General features: G+C 47.2%; 1 protein-coding gene across 1 annotated transcript in view; it reads right to left on the bottom strand.

The window, feature by feature from the left end:
* Positions 1-20571, bottom strand: part of RAB40C (RAB40C, member RAS oncogene family) — a 33718-nt gene that overhangs the window by 3398 nt on the left and 9749 nt on the right. Inside the window, exons 3-6 of the mRNA XM_065850834.2 lie at positions 12314-12374; positions 10073-10133; positions 1912-1989; positions 1268-1490 (exon numbers count right to left, since the gene is read on the bottom strand). Of these exons, the coding sequence (XP_065706906.1) occupies positions 1268-1490; positions 1912-1989; positions 10073-10133; positions 12314-12374 (423 nt within the window). The remainder of the gene's footprint in view (positions 1-1267; positions 1491-1911; positions 1990-10072; positions 10134-12313; positions 12375-20571) is intronic.

Raw genomic sequence — 20571 nt, 5'->3', positions numbered from 1 at the left:
CGCCCTGCTCATGTTCCTGCCAGGCCTCTCAGGCCATCATCTGGCAACCAGAAGGACATGTCCAGGGAAGGAAGAACAGGGCCAGCAAGGCCTGGAGAAGGACAGTTGCACCTGGGACCTGCTCAGGGAGCAGAAGCCACAGGGCCAGCTCTCTGCAAAGTGCCTGCAGCAGCCAAGGTCCCACCAAGTCAGAAGGCGGCTCTGCCCCTTCAGGCTTCCCAGCGCCCTCCTAGCTCAGTGTCCCTCCTGTGGGCCTGCTCTGGGAAGTCTGCTTGAAGGCGATTTCCCAGCAAGCGGCCACACGAGGGCAAGCTTTCCCCTTCAGCCAGCCGCCAAAGCCTTGCTGCTGCTCACGGGCAGGCAGCCAGCAGGTACAAGTCCTGCCCCGGGAAGAGGTTCAGAAGAGGTTTGTGAATGCAGCCCTGTTCCTCTTCTCCATCTCCCTGTGAAATGGAGACAGCAGGATGGCAGCCAGGTCAGGAGCCCTGGCAGATAGGTTGGTGACTGGGGCTGACAAACAGGATTTTTCCCTCCCTCGTGTGCAGGAGCTGAGGATCCATGTAAAGTCACATCACCCCCAGAGCACAGATCTCCTGCTGCTCAGGCTGCCAGCGGGGTACACTGCTACCTCCAGCCAGGAACATGAGAATTCAGACTATTTTGCTTCAAACACAACAGGGTGAGATGTAATGTGGACTCTGCTCAGTCTGCCACACTGCAGCACATGTGCCTGGATAAATGGAATACCCTGCCAGTCAGTCCTGCCCCTCCATTTCAGCCCAGCCAGCCCACTGCTGCACGCTGACAGCAGAGATGCAATCTAGTTCCTTTCAGCTCCGTGGGCTCATTCTGCCTCCAGGTTTCTCCCAAACAGGAGACACAGGCTCAGGCAAGGGTAAGGACAGAACTGCTTAACGCTTCGATTCATCCCACACAGCCGTTTGATTGAAGTACTTTCAAGTTGTGAGCTTAATTGCTCTCAGCCTCATTCAGAATAAGTGGAGAGGTGCAGGATGCCCCAGAGCAATTCAGATCCTAGACATGCTGAACTGCCTCTGGAGCTGCCCATCCCTCACCGCTGGGTTCCTGCGCGTTGTGGTTCAGTTTCAGCTTGTCTGACCAGAGGCATTTCTCCATGTCAGGTGCTTTCAGATCCCACAGCTCCTAATAAACAAACCTCCCACCTAGGCAGTCAGTCCTGCCCCGCCGTTTCCGCCCAGTCAGCTCTCATGCCCTCCCCGCACTGAGCATCCTCCTCACCACTGACCTCTGTTGGGTCTCCAGATCTTCTCCATGCCGTGCCGCATGAGGACGATACGGGATAACTCTGTGAAGGACTCTATGACGTTGAAGTTGCACAAGGGGCTGACCTCAAAAAACGTCATGCAGTTCTTCTCCGCATAAGCCCGGGCCTGCTCCGTTGGCACCTGCCGCTTGAAAGCGAGGTGAAGCCTGTTTCCCACCAGGATTCGGGGGACACCTGGAGCATGCTTGAAAAAGGGAAGAAATTGAGAAGTTGTGGTTTGTCCTTAGTAAGGGCAACCAACACCCAGTGTTCTGCTTAGTTGCAATAGCAGTGAAGGGGAAAGAAAGAAACTGCTCTGTGACTGAGAGGGACTGCCAAGCAGTATTACTACATAACGAGGAAGACTAATTTAACTCTTCCACAGTCCGTTTTAGAGGGGACCTTCCTATCTTCCTTGACCATTCCCAAGCTCTTTGCTATTACTGCAGATTTATACAGAGGGGGAGGGCAGACACTTATCCCTTTGGTTTGCTTATTAGCAGACTGCCATCATTTCCTCTCCATAGCAGAGCCATTCTTGTCCCCACAGCAGAAGTGGCACCTCAGGTGATACCTCCCCAAAGTTTTGCTACAGACCACTGCATGTGTTCTTCTGTTCAACTTACCTCATCTATTTCCTTTATCCATCGGTCTATCCCATCGAAGGACCAGCGATTAGTGATGTCATACACCAAGAGAATTCCCTGGTGGAAGAAAATCAGGAGCAATCAGGAAATTTCATAGCAGGTAAAATGAAAGGGAAACACACCTGAAAGACAACCTCCATATGCAGAAACCAAAAGGCTAAGGGACAGAACATTGTTCCAGCTGCATTATTTTGTGCTTGCGAGGGCAAAAATTGAGACAACAAGTCTGTACTAACTCAGTCCCAGACAATTAGGGAAAGTTTTACTCCTGTTTTGGCTTGAATATTCCTCAAATCATTTCCAAAGTAGCAGTCTCTACAAAGGAGGAGGAACTGTCTCAGTGACTGTGTACCTGGAGGAGCAAAACACACCCTCCTCCTGTCTCACTGACACAGGAACAGGCTTTTTCTTTTCCCCTTATGCAGAACAGCTGCATTCAGTGGTAGGATGGTAGCAGAACGTGGCAAAGTTAATAAAGCACACCCATCTTCAGCATGTTTCCCCTCTCCAGAACCTGTCTCAGGCTGTTGTCCCTTTGTTGGCAAGGAAAGATGCTGATAAACAACACAGCATCTCTGCAAGACTGAGATCTCACGGCTGGGATCCACACCAGGCTTTGCCAAAGGCAGCTGGTGTTGCTAATCATCACTGCCACACTGCCAGGGAACAAACACAGCACAGCAATGCTGGCAAAGCCCAGAAGGTCAGATCGAGGGTCTCCCTGTAGGACCATCCCCACCACCCTTTCTTCTGAAAGGAGAGGTGCCTGCAGCATCCTCAGGCCCACATCCATCTTCCCTAATGCCACCAACATCCATGACTCACTTCCCAGTCACCCCTCAAGGTGCAGCACAAGGGTGCTGGCTGCCAGGACAGGCACAGCCCAAGGCAGGTCTGTGCCTGAGCCGTGACAACACAAAGCAGCACCTCAGAGGGTCTCCACACTCACCCTGAGCCCGGTCAGCAGGGCTCAGGACCACAACTGGACCACCAGCCACCAGCTGGGTCCGCAGCAGCTGCTACTGAGTGAGCTTTCCTTGACTCAAAGTATTTCTGAGGACAGACACAAGGAAAGTAGGCTATGCATAGCCCTGCAGGCACACAAGTCAACACATCAAGAGCTGCCTCTCAGTACCGGCAGGGCACATACAGCATTTAAACAATTGTCTTAAGCAGCAGCCTTTCTGCTCCTCTCCCGTTATTTTTCTGACTTCTTGTCACTCTTCTCTTTGCAATCAAGGACATCTCAAGTGACAACGGGCACTTCAAGGTTACTTCACAGAATCGCAGTTGAAGATGCTCTGAAATGGGGACTGTGGAAGAACAGATGATCTGGTGCTGTGAGAGGAGGCAGCCCAGCTGGGAACGCAGTGCTGGATGAAAGGTAACACAGCAGCTGTGAGACTGAGCTAAGGGCAAACCAAACCAGCCTGAGCTGACTCCAGGATAACAGATCACTTGGCAGAACGAGTCTTCTCTGAACCAGGGGTATCCTCCAGGAACAGCCGCCCTATGGCAAGTCCCCAGCACAAGCAAAAGAGATCTTAAGCTGGCAAAGGAAAGGATCAGCTGGCAGCCTGGTCCTCCCGAGGAGATGCCTAGATACCGTGCAGTGAAGGAGGGAGCTGACGAGCTGCCCAGTGTCTGTCCTGGTACAAGTCAGAGACCATCAAGCACCTCATGTACAAGTGAAGTTGCTCCTTTATTCATTGAAGGGGAAAATCTACTACACAGATGGGAAGCACAAACTACGCAGTCCTCCTGAAACACAGCTTTACCGTGTTTGCTGCTGCCAAAGCCCCTGATCAACTGGGGAAAGCCTGTACCAAAGCTGTGTACTAAGACACGATGTACCTCAAGTTTACCAAAAAAGTAATCAACTGTATGAGATGTGGAAGACACAGGAATGATAAACGCCAGGGTGTCTGAGCCACAAAGGCACTTGAAACCTCAGAATAATGTCTCAAGCTGGCACTTAAATGTTCACCCCACTTGGAAAAGCAGCCTTGGAGTACGCTGGGTGTGCCTCGACGTTGTTTGCCTTTCTCTCGCAGGTCTTTCATAGTAAGCCGCTCTCACGAAGCCTGTCCAATTTTGTCCTTTTTAAAAGTCTTGATCAGAACAATTCTGATTCTTGGGCTTTATCCCCAACCTCATTGCACAGCTCTTCCACCCCAGGCAGTGAGTCTCCAGGCAAAACTTGCTTTTTCTGTTCTTGTCTCCAACATCTGCACCTCTGTGTTCGTACCATCTGCAGAAAGGCTCAAATACACAAAAAGAAGCAGAGAAGGTACAAAAGGTACATCATACATGGTGGGTTGTTTTTCAGGTGCAATAGCCCAACATGAAGAGCAAGCCCTGCAAAGTTTGGGTTTAAGGTTTTTCTGAAGGACCTGTCGATGAGTTTTCACAATTGCAGAAGTGTTTGTGGGGTGGGGGGAGCAGATACGTCTTCAGTGTCCTCCAAGGAAAGTTTGGAGCTCATGTCTAGAGTCTGTAATTTTTTGCAGTGTCATTTCCAGAACAGTCAAAAAACTTCATACTCTAAAAGGATTGGAGGCTGTTTTTGTTTTGGAGGAGAAGAGAAGCAGTTTGTTCTAGGTTTCGATAGGAAAAAAGAAGAAAGAAGTAATGATTTTTCATAATGAAAAAATTCCACCATTCCAAAGATACTGCTTTTCAAGAACCCAATCAAGAAATACACTTAAAATATGTATCCTTGTAGTAGGTATTTAAAAAAAAAAGAAAAAGAAAAACAGATACTCTGAGCTTTCTTTTCATTTTTTGTTATATTTTTTTGACTTCTGGCTTCCAAAGCTGTGCATGTGAATGAATGAGAGTCAGGAAATAACAAAACAAAAAGTTTGATGACCCCAGTCCAAGACAAACTGCCGGCGAGTTAAATAAAATCTACTTATTTTATTTCTGGATTGACAAGTTCCTTTAGCCAAGAGCAACAGACCCAAGCCCAGTTTGTGAAGACTGCTTCTGCCAGAAATATGCACTAGGAAGAGAGAGTTCTTAAGCCTGCTGGCAGCAGAAGCCTGGATCTTCTTAAAACAGGACTAAGGATAACACAACAGCAGAAAGGCAGCCCTGGGTTCTCAGGAGCAGGGTGGAAGGTCCAGGCCATGATTGCTACATGCGAGAAGAGATGCACTGCCTGCCAGCTTACCCTCCCAAGTTGTGACACTACTCCACACACACACGTTTAAAGTTAATATTGTCAAGAAAAGCTTCCCAAAGGTCAGAAGACACCAAGGCCAAGCTGCCTAATGCTTTGCTCCTGTCCCCACATCCTTCCCAGCACCGGTATTAAGACCAGCATTACTGTAACTCAGCAGAATATGGAGGAAACGGTCTTAAAAGCCTCTGGCCAGCTCGTGGTGCTGCCAGATAACCTCGAACTTCTTCCAAGTAGCACTGGCATGCTTCAGACATCACGTTTCTGGAGCACACATCCCAAATACTCTTTGTCATCACTATTTTCTGCCCTAGAGAGAACAGAACACAGACATGCAGGCAGACAGGGAGCTGGCTGTGGCTCTGCAGACAGTTCCAAGTTAAGAGCTGTCGGTTTTTTTCCTTTTCTTAAGTCTCCTTTGGAATAATGTGCACAGAATTTTAATTTACTCAACTAGACAAATGAACAGTTTCCCATGTACAGCCTAAATTGTTCTCTAAGTGCCTAGATTGGCTGTCAGTACCACATCTCTATACGCTTCAATTTTTAGTTTCACAAAGCACCTTTGTGTCATGTACCCCAAGTTCCTGCTGCACAGAAGTGAAAAGCTGCGTACTCAGGTTCTCAGACCAAGGGTCTTCTGGACCCCACACCAACCCTCCAACAGCATTTCTTCTTTTTCTCCTCAACCAGCCCACAGGCTTCTGTGTGAGGTGGAAGACAAGTGCACTCATCCCCAGATCTGTCTTGGGTCTTTTCACAATCAATTTTCAAACTTCATTTCTACTCTGTTTTTGTTCCACGCTGCTGGGATTGGCACCACCCTGAGCATACCAGTGATAGAAATTTCCATGAGTACATTGTGTAGTGAACAAGGAACACAGAGAGATCATCTGTTATTGTATCCAGTGCTACATATGGATGCTTATTCTGCCACAAATCAAACTTGTTTTCAGTAGAGTCCATATAATCAAGCTGGGGGGGGGAAGTATCAGCCTTGTCTGTTTGCTGCAGGTGCCAGATCAGGCTTATCAGCGACAAGCTTTTAAAAGTAACAGAGAAGCACCGTGCTTACCCACCAGTACAAAGCAGACTTCTCCAAAAAGACTTCTCAGATGCTTCAGGAGCTGGATCTCCAGCTGCTCACACAAGCATGCAAGAACACGGCTGGAGGAAGCAAGCGCTCGCATGACTGCCAAAGACCTCAGCGCAGTGCGGCCAGGAAAGCATCACTCACTGGTGTTCTCCATTGATGGAAAAAAAGCTGTTGCTGAAGAAGTCTGGGAGATACCCCTAGCCTGGATTTTTCTGGCCCATAGGATGAAGTAAACCATAAACAAAAGATCCAGCATGAAAGCAACCAGAACACTTTGTCTCTCCTGCTTGCTCTTTCAGATCTATGTTTGGTCACGGATTTCCAGCTGGCACCATGGACCTTGGCTCACGGGCAGTAACATCATGCTGCCAAACCCCTTCCCAACAGCATAACACATTGTGGGTTTTATTTGTTACTGAGCTTTTGATAAACATTTTGGCAGGCAGGCGGACTCCTCCAGTAGCTGGACAACGCCCATGAAAGTGACCTGAGGCAGGTAGAGTGTTTGCAGCAACCAAGAAAGTCATAAGGTAGAGCAGAGCCCACATGTCAGAGTCTGCTGAGCTGTCAAAAAAGCCACCACTTTCCTGCATACTAAGAAGCCCTGAACAGGATAAACAGCAACTACTCAAATCACCTGCCGAAGCAGAACTCAACAATATTCCTTATTGTGTTAGGGTTGCAGCTTTGCTGTAAGGTGGGAGCATTTTTGAATGTTGATTGCGTCTTCCTGTAGGTGGTCTGAAACAATTAATGAAGGACCGTCTGTACCACAGTCTGGGAAGAGTTGGCAAGTCATGTTTCCAGAAACAGTTTAAATGACTGGCACATGAGGACATCAGGAATGATACCGGCACTACTTCTTCCTTGCTAGATCAGAAAGCACCACCATGATGCTTTCTCCCCTCTGTGATGACTCTTGGAGTACCTTGTATTTGCTCAGAGCAGCCAGAAGAGCCACAGCTGCACCCAACAGTTGAGATGAGCATGCCAGCTCTGCTGTCAGTATGACTGAGACCTTATAACCAAGCCAAAAAAGCCAAAGAGCAGAAGCCCAAGAGCAAAATGAAAGATTTCCGAAGCACCTTTAAGCATCACCAACGCTACACTGCAACAATTAATAAAAAAAATCCTTCTGCAACACAGCAAGCTCTGGACTCCCCAAGTTTGCAGGTCACAACACTACTGGGTTTCCATCTCTGCCCTGGCCTGGCCCTGCAGCCACCAGAACGTGGCCTGCATGCTGTCCCGGAATGCTGTCCCAACCCTACCAGTGCCTGCAGACCAGCGCTCTGCTACCCCACACAGGATTGCTCCTCTCTTGCCCCAAAGCCAGACCCTGAAGCAATGTGGTCAGGATCTGCTGGTCCGATAGACCCTAAAAGGGAAGGGATGATGAAAGCAGCCGTGACAGGAGACAGGAATCTCAAACTTCAGAGAAGCAAGATGAGAAGAGGAGGGGGGCCCAGGCACACCACTGTGCCACAAGCCTCCACCTTGAGCCAAAGAGCTCATAGCATCCCTAATGAGACTGGGTCAGCTGGGCAGGGCAGGGAGGGAACACAAGACAGATCTGTGATCCTCACAGCAAATCCTGAGGCAGACATGGCTGGTCCACCTTGGCTGAAAGAAGGGACTGGTCCTCACTTGAAGCCAAGCCATCAAGGGCAGCAAAGCTATTCTACTTGAGATGTTTTCAAGAGGAAGAAGTCCCTGCTGAACATGAAAGCCACATGTCTATGTAACCAGGCAAGTGGTGCGGGGCATAAACTGGAAAAGGCATTGAGGTGTTCGAGAAGAGACCTGTCACCATGGAGGGACTAGCCTGCAGTCCAGGCTGAGCAGAGCATGAGGCTGGGCTGGGGGGGGGAGGGAAAACTCCCAAGAAGGTCTGCTCCCTATTCAGAGACTGTTTTTCCACTTTGCAACCTCTCCACAACAAAGATTCAATTCTTACTACTAGACTTGAGAGACAGTAAGGTGTGTGGGAAAGTCGGTGTGCTTCCCTTACTTGAAGGCACTTTTCATATCAAGTATTCTCTCAAGCACTGGCTATTCAGATAGAGTCACTCTGTTCCCAGTCGCCCCTGTAAGGGCTGCCAGGTCTCCTGCTCTCACAGCCAACTTGTCCAAGTCCTCTTTGGAAGCTCATTCTTCAAGTTCCCCTTGTGCTCCTTATGGGAAGCTCAGTTCAGTCTCACTCCTCTGCTCGCTCCAATTCAAGTATTCTCTTTACTACTTATTTCATCATTCCTGTCTGCCCCAGTTCGCTGTACAAGCTCTGGCATGTAGGTGCAGCCCCGTGGAGCTCCAAGGAGCTCACAGCCTGCGTGAAGGGGAGAAACTCTCTTGTACAACACTTTCGAAAAGCAGGTCATGCTGCAGATGGGGTAAAAGTTCTCAAGATGATACTGCTAGACACGTTAGTTGGGAAGCCTGCTGCTTTCTATTCCTAGTTTGATTTGGGCATCTGACACAGCAAGGTCTCAGAAAGACTGACCAAAGCTAAGTTATGTGGTCATTAGAAAACCACACTGACTGATTTTATTCATTTCTAACTGGTAAGGCAAATTACATGGTCTCAAGTCCACAGGTTATATTAGGATTGGATCTCTATATTTTTCTGAAACATAGTGTGGGCAGGGGGAAGCTTAAAGATAAACTCACACGTGGGACAGCGCATGCGAACGGGAGATCCTGTGCTCTCCCACTGCGCAAGGTGTGCTCCAACGCCCCTTGCCTTGCGCTTCTGCAAGCACCAGGAAATTGGCCTCTGCTTCAAAGGAGCTGCCTCAAAGCATCCACACTGCCAGAGACGTGCACAAACAAGAATAAACAAGACACTGGAGCAGATATCAACAGCACATCCCAGGCAAAGTGCTCTCACACCTCCAGCACAAGTGAGTTTGCAGGAAGTCTTAGGGAGAGTGACAGATTTTACCAGTTAGCAAAGTCAAAGTCTGCAGCTACAAGGAGCAAAAAGCCAAGAGCAATAGTGGCAAGAGCTTGAACAAAAGTGGCGGAGTTCCCCAAAGGCCAGGAAGCTGCCAGGACACTGGCGCAGTCGGGAGGCTGATATATAGCTTCCGACTCCTAGCGTCTAAGAGAGACAGAATTTTCTCCAAAGTCTTCCCGTTTGGAAACAAAACGAAAAATACAGCATTTCATTCCATTTAGGAAGATTATGCTGGAGGAACCCTGTCACATTACTGAAAGCACTATTAACTAACAGGAATTTTTCAGAGGATCACAAGATTCTTCTGCTGTTCAGAATCTAGGTGCTATTCTGGAGCAGGGCCCAAAGGAGAAACTCAAAATGTAACGCTCTGTCTCATGTTTTACGGAACATACTTTACGATCCAATTGAGCTGCTCTAGTTTTAAGCCTGCATCAAACATGCAAGCAGAAGCCACACTATTTTTGGAACTGACTTGAAGGCAACACAGACTGAAAGAACTCCATTGGGAAAGCCACTGTTATATTAAACAAATTTGACAAACTTCAGAAACTACGTGCTCCCACATTAAAGCTAAGGCAGATCTAGAGCTAGAATTGCCTTGTCCTCTATAAACCCCATCTTCTCAGCCCTCCTCTAGAAACTAACACTGTATAAAGTCTGTAACAGACCTTTTATGTCGAAGTCTAGGGAAGTCTGTCATTCACCCCTTCTCTCCCACCATTTCACAAAAAAGAATACCAGGCAGCAAGATGACATGCAGTGCCTCTCAGCATTTACATAGAACCCATCTTCTGATGCTTGATGCGTTCCTCTTCAGAGCTCTTTACTACGGCATGAAAGGTTTTTACAGCCTAAAGGAAAAGCAAGCGTGTCCCATCAAAGCACCGAGAGCAGCACCTACCTGGGCTCCTCTGGAGTAGGATCTAAAAATGGTACAAAATCTTCCTTGCCCTGATGTGTCCCTGCAACAAAGAAAAGTAAAGTTACCACTATGAAATTTGGAGAATTGAATCCCATACTGCACACCTACTATTGAATTAAAAAAACCCCAACAAAACAGTGTTGATCATGTCAGGTCTTTAGAACATACATGCTATCCAAACTGCTCTGCACAGTGTTTTGAGGAAGAATCGGTGGGTGTATCACCACCTTTAGTTACAGTCAGACACTTCAGAGGTTCTTGCTGTCATTGTGCTACCCACAGAGAAGGTATAAACCAAATCCACTCAGCTTCAGCACTACCTTATGATGTACGAGTATGCAAGTCATTTTACTCCCTTGGGCAAAGGATTTTCTCTCTAGTTCCCTCCAGTCCGTGGGAACTGAAAGTCAGAGTGAGCCTACAAACCTCTGCTAGTCCTGGAGCACAGCTGACCTACCGCAAAATGAACATAACCACTGAGACAGGAGAAATTGTCCTGCACTGCCTAGTTTCACTTACTTCTTCAAACACATTTTAACCAAAATGAAACAAGTATCTTTATACCCAGATCTCTGACAGACCTGGTTGATCATACCCTACAGAGAGCTCAGGAACAGGACTAGGGAACAGTGTTTCTTACCCACTGAGACAATAAGGGGCTATTCAGTCACTATTATTCATCCTGACTGCAACTCATGATGTGGTATAAATAAGTTTGACTACATTACTGGCACCTCTCAGGGCCTGTGGCAACATCTGGGACAATAAGCCACAGCCCAGCACACTGATTTCACCAGCATACACCGAAATGCATCAGGGTAATTAGAGACAAGCTATGATCTTTCTCCTAGCTATTCACCAGGCCAGAAAACAAAATGCACTAATGACCACTGAGAAGCCTGATGAATCCCTCAGTCTCAGGTTTGAACCAACTATATGAAAAAGGCAATGACCTCAAGTTCAGGACAGTCATTCTTTCAGATCTAAAGCGTTCGCAAATCACATTCTTGGTCCTGGACATCAATCCAACAGTCTGTGCTTAAATCTCCTTTTCCCCTAACAATCAAATAATGGGTTGAATGAGGGAAGTAATGGTAAAAGATTTCACTAAGGCATCACAAACCAATGTTACCAGCTTTTCAGGTCCTGTGCTGTTTTTCCAGTTCAAGAATTACAGTATTAAAAAAATGACTGCTCCAAGAAGGAAGCAGTAACTAACTACACACTTGGGGCTGAAATTTTAAAACAGGCATCTTACAAGAGAGACAAAAGAATATAAGTGGCACATATAAACACACAAGCTAGCAGAGATGAATTCGCTGCTTCTGTTCTCTTGTAAGAAAAATCAGGACATTCAGCTTCAGAGAGCAGGGGTGTAATTAAACCACAAAACTACACACTGCTAGAGTCAGCCACTGAGGTTGAGAACATGGCGTTCATTCCTACTGAACAATTCACACAGATTACCAATATTTCTGTTACTTAACACAGCATTGGTAAAGGGGCTATTTAACTTCAAGTTTTAAGGCCCGTGTCATTCTCTAGTAGATCCGGGTGAAACCCAGAATAGGGGCAGGCTACCTATCCTTCCTCTTGCAGCTGCAGCATTGCTGTGTCAGCATCTCAGCAGGTTAAACCTCAGACAAAACCGAGCCAGAAGGACTCTAGATCTCCCTCTGGTGCTGACAGATAAGGCAAGGGCCACCCCTCCCATGCAGCATTCCCCCATCCCCATCCCACTGTCAGGTCACTAAGTCCTGCTCTCCAGGGGTTTACCACACTCTGACAATAACTGTGAGGTCTGTTCACTGCTCTTGGTTTAATTTTCTACTCAAATAATTGAGAAATATCCAACTTCTGTAGGAGCTAAGGGTTTCACCCATTTTTTCCCCCTCATTTCCTAATCTCATGCCTATATTTCTCATCCTAGAATTTCAGGAAAATTCATTATTGCTTCCAAAATAGTACTGTTCCCTCAGTGATTGAGAGCTGCATGGAAACATGGTTGGCTATGATGGACAAAGACTGAAATCAGATTATTCCAGCAAAGAACAGCATGCTGCTTGTACTACTCAGTCAACGTAAAGAGGTCTGGTTTGCTAGAGTAACTCCCTGGTAAGAACAGCCTGCAAGCCTCTCCACAGCTTGGTACAGCATCCCACCAGCAGCCCCTGCTCACCAGTCCTGCGCTCACAGCCAAAGCAGCTCAGAAACACTCACCAGAGCTCCAGCTTGACCCTTCTGCCATCCAACAAGATAGTAGTGGTTTTGTAGTCAATTCCTGAAAGGAAACCAATAAAGAGCTGAGCAAACACCGAGCAGGTCTTCAGAGACGGACAAGAAATCTGCTCTGCCCACCCAGATCTATCATTTCATGTTTACAGAAACTGATGTTTTCTCTACCTTGCTCTATTGCATGTTTGTGCAGGGCTACACAGACTTAATAGAAATAGACCTCTGCTTCAAGACAACACTACTCATGTGGAGCTCTATCCCTCCTCCCTAAAAAACAGTTAATCCCTAGATCGCTTCTTACTTCTCCATTGTTGGATAAAACCTGTTAGGACTCAAGCTGTAGGAGATTCACTGGTTTGCAGCATTATCCCAAGTGACAGTGTTAAGTTACAGACTTTTGGGGAGTGAGCCAGAGATGAACAATTTAGAAGCACTTCTAAGTCAGCTTGCAGACCCACCATCTCTCTACAAACATCACTGTCTGAAACAGCCAAAGGACATTTTGGGAGGCAGGTGATAAAGAAAGCCTGTCCAGAAAATGCTGTTTCTTCTCTGAGCAGCTCTTGGGTGTGTATCACAGGTCAGATAAGGCAGAAAGCACTCTCTCTTTACGGAGAGCTGAGAGAGCAGCATGACCACCTGCCTTTCACAGAGCCACAGCGCCAGAGCAGCAGCAGCCCCTCCAAACCACAACACCAGGCTGTGCTGATGAGCCACCCGCTCACACGAGGGGCGCCCAACATCTTCAGACAGAGTTTGTTAAAAACCAGGAGACTGTTTCACGTTCAGGCAGAGAAAAAGTTTATAAAAGGGGCAAATCCACCTGCAAAAAACACATCCAAACGGAGCCGAACACGCCGCTCGCTGTGGCCCCAGGCACAGGAGGGAAGAGGCACAACTGACTCCCACCTCCTTCCCCAAAAGCTCAGGAATGGTCAAGGGGCACCAGATGCCAAAGAAGAGCAGCCTCTCCACAAGCTCCATTTAATAAGCTCCATTTAATAAGCTCCATTTAATAAGCTCCATTTAATAAGCTCCAAGTGTATCGAAGCTGCTTGAGCAAAGCTCTGTGCACCATTACTGCACACCGCTAAAGCATAAAATAATTTACACGTCTTTAATAAAGCAGAGTTGCTTCATTCCAATTCGACCAACTTTATTTTTTCCTCTCACCAATAGATATCAAATTTTGAATCTACATTAAAACCCCACCGTTGTGTTATGACCTGTGTTTCTCTTTTCCTGCAAGGAGCATTCTGCCCCGATAAACAGACAGACAAGTTTGTCAATAAAGCAAATGGGTTTTTCTGAGTCATCAGGAGGAGCTCCCTGTTAGTGAAAAACAAATTAGATTTCAGCCTTCACAGGGTGTTATAAAAAGCAATAAAGATAATCATCTTAAATTCCGACTATTTCCAGTGCTTTATCACAGAAAATAGACAGTTTACATTTTATCTTCCTCCAGAGACAAATGAATGATCCATATTTATTTTCAAGGGGATATAAATCTCCCCTGTCCCCAGGGATGGCGAGCAGTAGTGGGAGCATCCAGACATCTCCCAGTTCCTGAACCACGAACACCCCTCAGCACAGGCTGACAGATCATTAGGGAAGGGGCTAATTAATGCAAAATCCCCAGAGACTTTGCTCCACGCAGAGCTGCCCCACTCCTCCTTAGACACACAGCTCCCTGCAAGCAGCAAGTCCTCAGCATCCTCCGTGCCAGCAGCCCGGGTGCATGGGGGGAGCAGCTGTGTGCAAGCACCAAGGAGGGGCAATAACACCATTTTCAGGGCACAAAGGCTACGTGCTTCCAAAAAACGCCACTGCTGAGGTGAAACGAATCACTCAACTATCAGCTCTTAAAAGTGAGAGAGGTTCAGCTGGACTGGAAAAAGAAGAAAACTCATTATTGGAAACACCAAAACTCACAAACCCAGAAATGCCCTCATTAGGCTCCACGTCCATGAACTGTCCAGCCTACACCCCAACACAGGGAACATGTGTTCCCTGTGACAAATATGTGTGACTTGGTCACCAGAGCTGGAGGTGAAGGGTAAAGGCCTTTTCTGAGGATTGTACCCCTGCGGTACAGCCATGAAACTGGTCTGAGGATTTCACATACCCTCAAGTTAAAAGCAAAGCTGTTTTGACTTGTTATTCTAGGCTATTGTCAGCATTTAAGCAGTATCTGGTAACACAGGTTGGAGGAAAGTGATGTACATTTTGACTTGTGTACATCCAAATCTGGACCAGGGGCTAAATTTACAAAAGGTTTTTTAGCAAAAACTCAAGATAACTACAAGCTACAAGTTCACTGATAATGACAAAAACTGCACAACTGCAACACTTGGAGAAGATTTCGGCTTCCCTCTGGTATACACCCTCAGTGTGTCAGAACAGCTCAGAGGGACTCCTTGTAAAGCTTGCATGCAACATTGTTCTTTTTCAGACTGTTTGTTTCAGCCGGCTAGCACTTGGAGCAGAATGCAGCTTGCAAGGGCAGCTCTCCTGTCACTGTGCACACGGCCAGCTGACACAGGCAAACCCACAGCTCGGCAGTGCTACAAAACTTGCATCAACCACAGATGCCCTTAAAATCCAGGACTCGTCACAGTGGTTAATGCCAATGCTGGCCACCACACAGCTGGTACCTTCTATTTTAGTGCTGGTAATGCACAGCAGTCTCCCAGGCTGTAGCCTAGTATGTACTCTTCCCATTCACAGCTGATGAGAAAGGCAGGCAGCCCCACTTGCTTTCCTAGGTGCAGCCTACAGCTCAAACTCAGCCTGGGCTCCCCCCTTGTCCCTGGGACCTGGGGACAGAGGGCCACAGCCCCACTAGATGCCACTATTTCACAGCGGGTGCTGGCAGCATGACAGCAATTCTGCACTGTGCCATGCCAGGGTTGCTCCTCTGTCTTTTCATTTCAGGCAGCTCAGATGCCAATAAGGGAAGTTTTTAAAATTTAATTTCTGTAGTCAACAGGGTTTCCCCCACCTGAGCATGACCTCTGCTTGCAGCCAGGTACAGCTCATCTCAAGACTGACATTTATTCTCAGCCAGAACGTGCTTTGATCCCCCGGATGGGATGCGCTGCTACAAACCCCACGCGATGCTCCTGCGGCGCAGGCAGCACCAGCAAACCAGCCAACCCGCCGCCAGCAGCTGCCTCCGCAACCCTGCCCGGCCCTGGGGCACACAGCACTGGGGGAGACGAGAAAAAGCAAACAGTCTTGTTTAAAGCTTATTTTATATCAACCAATCTCTTTCTTGACCAATATCTAGCATGATGCAACAAAATGAATGAGGCCTGGAAAACAAGTCTGGGCTGTTCTAATTTAGGACGCAATCTGACTCCTCTGCTATTTTTCCAGTCCTGCTTTAGACTCCTACTTACGCTGACGCCATCTCAACCCCGCTTCTCGAGCCGTGAGCCGACCTGGCACGAGGCGCTCTGCCAAGCGATCGCTGTCACCAAGTGATGTCAGACACCCAATTCCCCTGCGCAGAGCTGGGTTTCACGCTCCCGGGCAAGACTCCAGGGAATTCTAAACCTTTCTTTCTTTTGCCAATTGGTACAAGGAAAACCTAAGAACACAAGCCATTTTCCCATGGGAATAGGCAGGATGTGTTATAGGAAACTCTGATCTCTTCCAAATTACTCACGCAGAACGCAGCACACTTCACATCAATATGACCTGTAAAAAACCCACACCCAGTCTTTACTTAGGTAAAACTTAGACTTCGACCTGAAAGACTACACCTGATGTGACCAGGAAAAGTAAAAACCCTCTAAGAGAAATGACAATTTTCTTTCAGCACTTGATACCACTTTGTATCAGGCTGTCAGTCCCCGTTCCTCTTGGGAACTGATAGCTCACAGATGTCCCTCCGCTCCACCGAGCCCCTGAACCCCATCTGTGCAAGTAGCAGTGCATCCAAAAGACGATAGAGGAGGCAGCAGGCAAGCAGATATGCGGAACTGGAAATCACATTGGACAAGGTAGAAAGACAAGGGAAATGAGTATTTCATGCTGCTCCCAGGCTCTCCCTTTAAACAGATTAATATCTCAGGAAAATTGCTTTAAATAGCTCAAGTGAACAAGGTTCTGTAAATATTTACTGCTGTAAGCAGGGCAGCTTCTTGGCTCCGTGTAAGTTTTTGTTTTAGAGAAAAGGGACAATTTTTTAACTGTAGACTCTCAACATGACTCTGCCTTAACACCCGGGCAGGGGAATGGAGGGTTGCCTCCTCTTAAAAATGTAGATTTGAGCAAAATCTCCCAGCAGTAAGAACAGCACGCGCCTTTTTCCCCCTTCAGCTTTCCAAGGTGATCCTCACTTTGTGCTGGTGTGTGAGCATTCCAGCTCCCAGTGTGACACTAGAGCCAATACTGCGTTCTAGGTTACTGGTCCAAATCAGCTGTCCCCCTCCATAGATGTTGTAACGATCCAACTCCCAACTAACAGCTTCACTGCACATATACAAATATGAAAGAGGTACAACCAGGAGGAGCCCCGTGACAGAGGGACAAAGGGACTTGCCCCACATTAAAGCAAGTTAGCAGCAGGTTTCCTGCAGCCTTCCTCGAAGGCTGGGCTGCAGCAGGCTGGCAGCAACATCTCCACTTGGCATCTGCAGTGTCTTTAAGAAGAACATATATTTTTTTCCACAAATCTGGGGCAGAAGACATTTCAGGTGGTGCTCAAAAATCTCTTCCCAAAGGGAAATAAATAAATAAAACAACACTCACATGAAACATTGCTATAGCTTTAAGACAAGCTTGTTTTCTTTCCGAGAGACATTCTGTGTATCACTTAAAGTCATTTAGAGTTTGTGTGAAACAGATTGGCCAAAGATGCTTTCGCCACCTCATTTCTTAAATGGATTGTTCTCTGCTTGTGGGAGTTGGGAATCCACCACCTCGCTTTCTGTTAGTCCACCCACAACAGAAACCAATAAATGCTATTCGAACTTCATGATAACCAGTTCCCCCAGCTTGTAGACATGTGCTGTACAATGCCACCTCAGCTTTGCTTTTTTTTTTATTAACATTAAACTGGGTTCAGTTTACTTATAATTCAAAAGTCATCAACCAACCTATTTGCAAAGCAATATATAAGGTCAATAGGCAAAATTTGAGGTGTACAATGATGACGAACAAAGGCCAATCTTTCACTCAATGTATTATATAAATAAGAAAATAAGATAAATTGAGTAGACTTTCATTACCTATCTGACTAATGCTCTTTTTGGCAGATTGTTATTTCACCTACAGACATAATTAAGCCAGAGTGGCTCCATTCTGCAACTCTCTTAATAACGATGACATCTGAGTCCTCAGAGGAGGACTGATGAGCCAGATGTGACCGATCCATTGGCACCTCTACAGAAATGCTCTGCTTGACTGGGAAATTTTAACACTGGCTCACAAGCCACCAGAAACACTCACCATGTCACCACAGCACCTCACCCAGGGAGCATGGTGACAGATCTTCATTTGTGACTGTCATTAGTATAGCCAAAGCTACCACGCCACAACTGTCTAACTGAAAATGCAGGATTTTCCCGCAAAGCACCCCCAAATGTTTCTGTTTTCCTACAGGTCATCAGCTCTGCTGAGCCCAGAAAAAGGTCTAGGACTTCTTAAGAGGTCTTAAATACGTGCAGGTCTAAAGCCACACTGACCAGTAACTGCTGGGAGGAGGGAAGAGCACTGGGCTGGAATAAAAAAATAGGAGAACACACATGAAATATTTAACTTGGTGAGATTCCATGATGAACTCAATTAACCAGCTATGAAAGGTTGGTTGTGCTGCACTGCATTCAAGATCCCTGGGAGAAAGTGATGTAGGGCTCTGTAAGCAGCTGGCAAATCAATAACTGAAAATTGGAAGGTATGTAGTGATTATAAAACAGGCAAGCAGCATCAATAGTTATCGAGCAAATCCTGTTTCTCCTGGAACAGCATGGAGAATACCTCCCGATTAGTACAGTGGACTTCACAGACAAATTGCAATGCATTTGTAACTCAAGTATCATGGAAATCTTTACTTAATACAAAAGCAACGACGAGAAGCCATAATCATCCAGTGTATAGTTGGTCTTGAGGCAGTGAAAACATTCATTTAAAATTAGATAAACACCAATAAATACTTTAGAGTGGGTCAATAAGTTATAAATAAGTAGCTTTTCCTTCTATTCTGCAAAATGGGAAAGTCAAGAACGAGTCTCCAAAAAGCTTAACAGCAAGGGCTCTAAGAGCTGCAGCTAAGCAGGGACAGGTAAATTTAGTTTAAAACCTCTACCACCAGTTCAGACAATGCTGTGGATGCCAGCAAGAACACCATAACCAACTGTGCATTTCTGGGAAATGAGAGCCCTGTCAATCCCTTACCAACCAGATTCCCCGGGAGGGGTCTGGGCAGGGAGTCCCCTCCACCAAGACCCTCTTGCAGGGCGGGCAGAGCATCACTTGGGCTCCCCAACCTGCCACAGTCCCTTGGTGCACCTTTGGGGATGTGCAGGGAGATTTTTCTATCACATAAACCAGCAGTCCTTTTACTTGCGTGCACAAAACACAAGTTGCTGAAAGGTCTCTCCCTCGAAAGGGCTTATACAAACCTTCCAGTTGGATTCAAAGAGGAAAAACCAACTAATTAATCTGTGCAAAAACCAGCACAGTGACTGCACCTCTGACTTGGTAATGGGAGCCTTTCTGTGCTTGAGTAAGTTCAGCCTAAAGCCATTAGTGCAGAAATTAATTTATCCCAAATGCCAGCAATCACTGAGCAGTGTCCAAAGATGATTGTTTATTTTACCAAGTCCCTGGGTGTCACAGATGTTAACTAGACCTTTCTCAGCCATGACTCTCACAGCTCAGCTTTAAAACAGAAAGCCACCGTGTGCGCAGGCACTGCGTGAAGCTGCCCGGCTCCTTCAGAAAGCCAGAGCGACCGCAGCCACGGGTGTGGGGAGAGCAGTCAGCAACAGCACCAGCTGGCAAACTGACCCCAGCCAATGGTTTCAGAGCGGCAAGTTAATAGTGAAAAGCAATAATTGCAGCAGCAGCATCCCACTCTTGCCAGCTACAAACCCAAGGGGCTGGTGTGCCACAGTTTCCCCAAAAACAAGTGGGTGGGGATGCACCCCATCCCTGCCAAGTGCAGAGAAAGGGTAGAAGCAGTAACATCCAACCAGTTCCATCCTCACCAACAAGGGAAAGAGAATAAGTAAGAGAAGAAAAGGACTGGGAGGTCACAAAATTGAGGCCAAAAGGTGGGTGGAGTAGCTCCAAGTCTGTGTTGGGACACAACAGCAGACCAGCTCCAGAAAAACCCACCCTAAAACCAAGGCAAAACCCCACAGACCAGCAGCACCTCCATAGCCAAACTGCACCTGCTGTTGGGGTAACAGCAGGAATTTGGACACGAAGGACACCGGAACAGTAGCTCGGCAGCACTGCCTGAACCAAGACTCTCCCTGTCAAGGTATCTGAGGTGAAACAACCCCCCACCCACAGGGTGTTAGTCACAAGCGGCATTCCCAGCCCTCTCCAGCGCCCAGCTTTGGGGGGCACTGGGACCTGTACAAAAGGTCAGGCCAGGAGGAACAGAGCTATTCCAGCACAGCTTCACAGCACGTTCCTGCCACACAGCTGGTGCCGTACAAACTCATCAACTTCTCCACAGGCTCTTTGTACAAACCAAAGTGGGCACTGGCCTCCTGGAACTCATTTTCCTGCAGAACAACTGTATTCCACAAGAAGACAGCAGTTATTACCCAGCCCCCACCTCAGACACACAGAACCCCCGTCACCACGTTCACACATTCCCTCTCATTGCATCCCACATCCTGCACCTTTTCATTTCTGAAGGGTTTATAGCGAGATGTTTGAACAACTGCCAACCTACAGCTACTGGGTCCAGCAGCCAAGTTGCTCGAAGAAGTAGAATACAAAGCTAGGATGCATTATGAGTACAGTTAAAAATGTCTTATTTTGGGGAGTTTTGGCCTCTGGGTGTTGTCTTTGTTTTTTTTTTCGGGGGGGTGGGGGGGTGGGGTGGTGAGGGGGTGGGGGGTGGGCCTCACCAGCCAGGGCTGAAGACTCATATCAGAATTGTTTGCTTGTGTGCAAAAGTCAGCACATAATGACTTGTCATTTCATTTCTAGTCAAATGAGGCGGATGGGTGTAGAAATGACAGTAGGCCAGGAGCTGCCAGCTGTTGAACATACAT

This window comes from Patagioenas fasciata, chromosome 15, assembly GCF_037038585.1.
Source record: "Patagioenas fasciata isolate bPatFas1 chromosome 15, bPatFas1.hap1, whole genome shotgun sequence".
NCBI classification, from domain to species: Eukaryota; Metazoa; Chordata; class Aves; order Columbiformes; family Columbidae; genus Patagioenas; species Patagioenas fasciata.
This window is presented reverse-complemented; position numbering and strand designations above follow the sequence as displayed.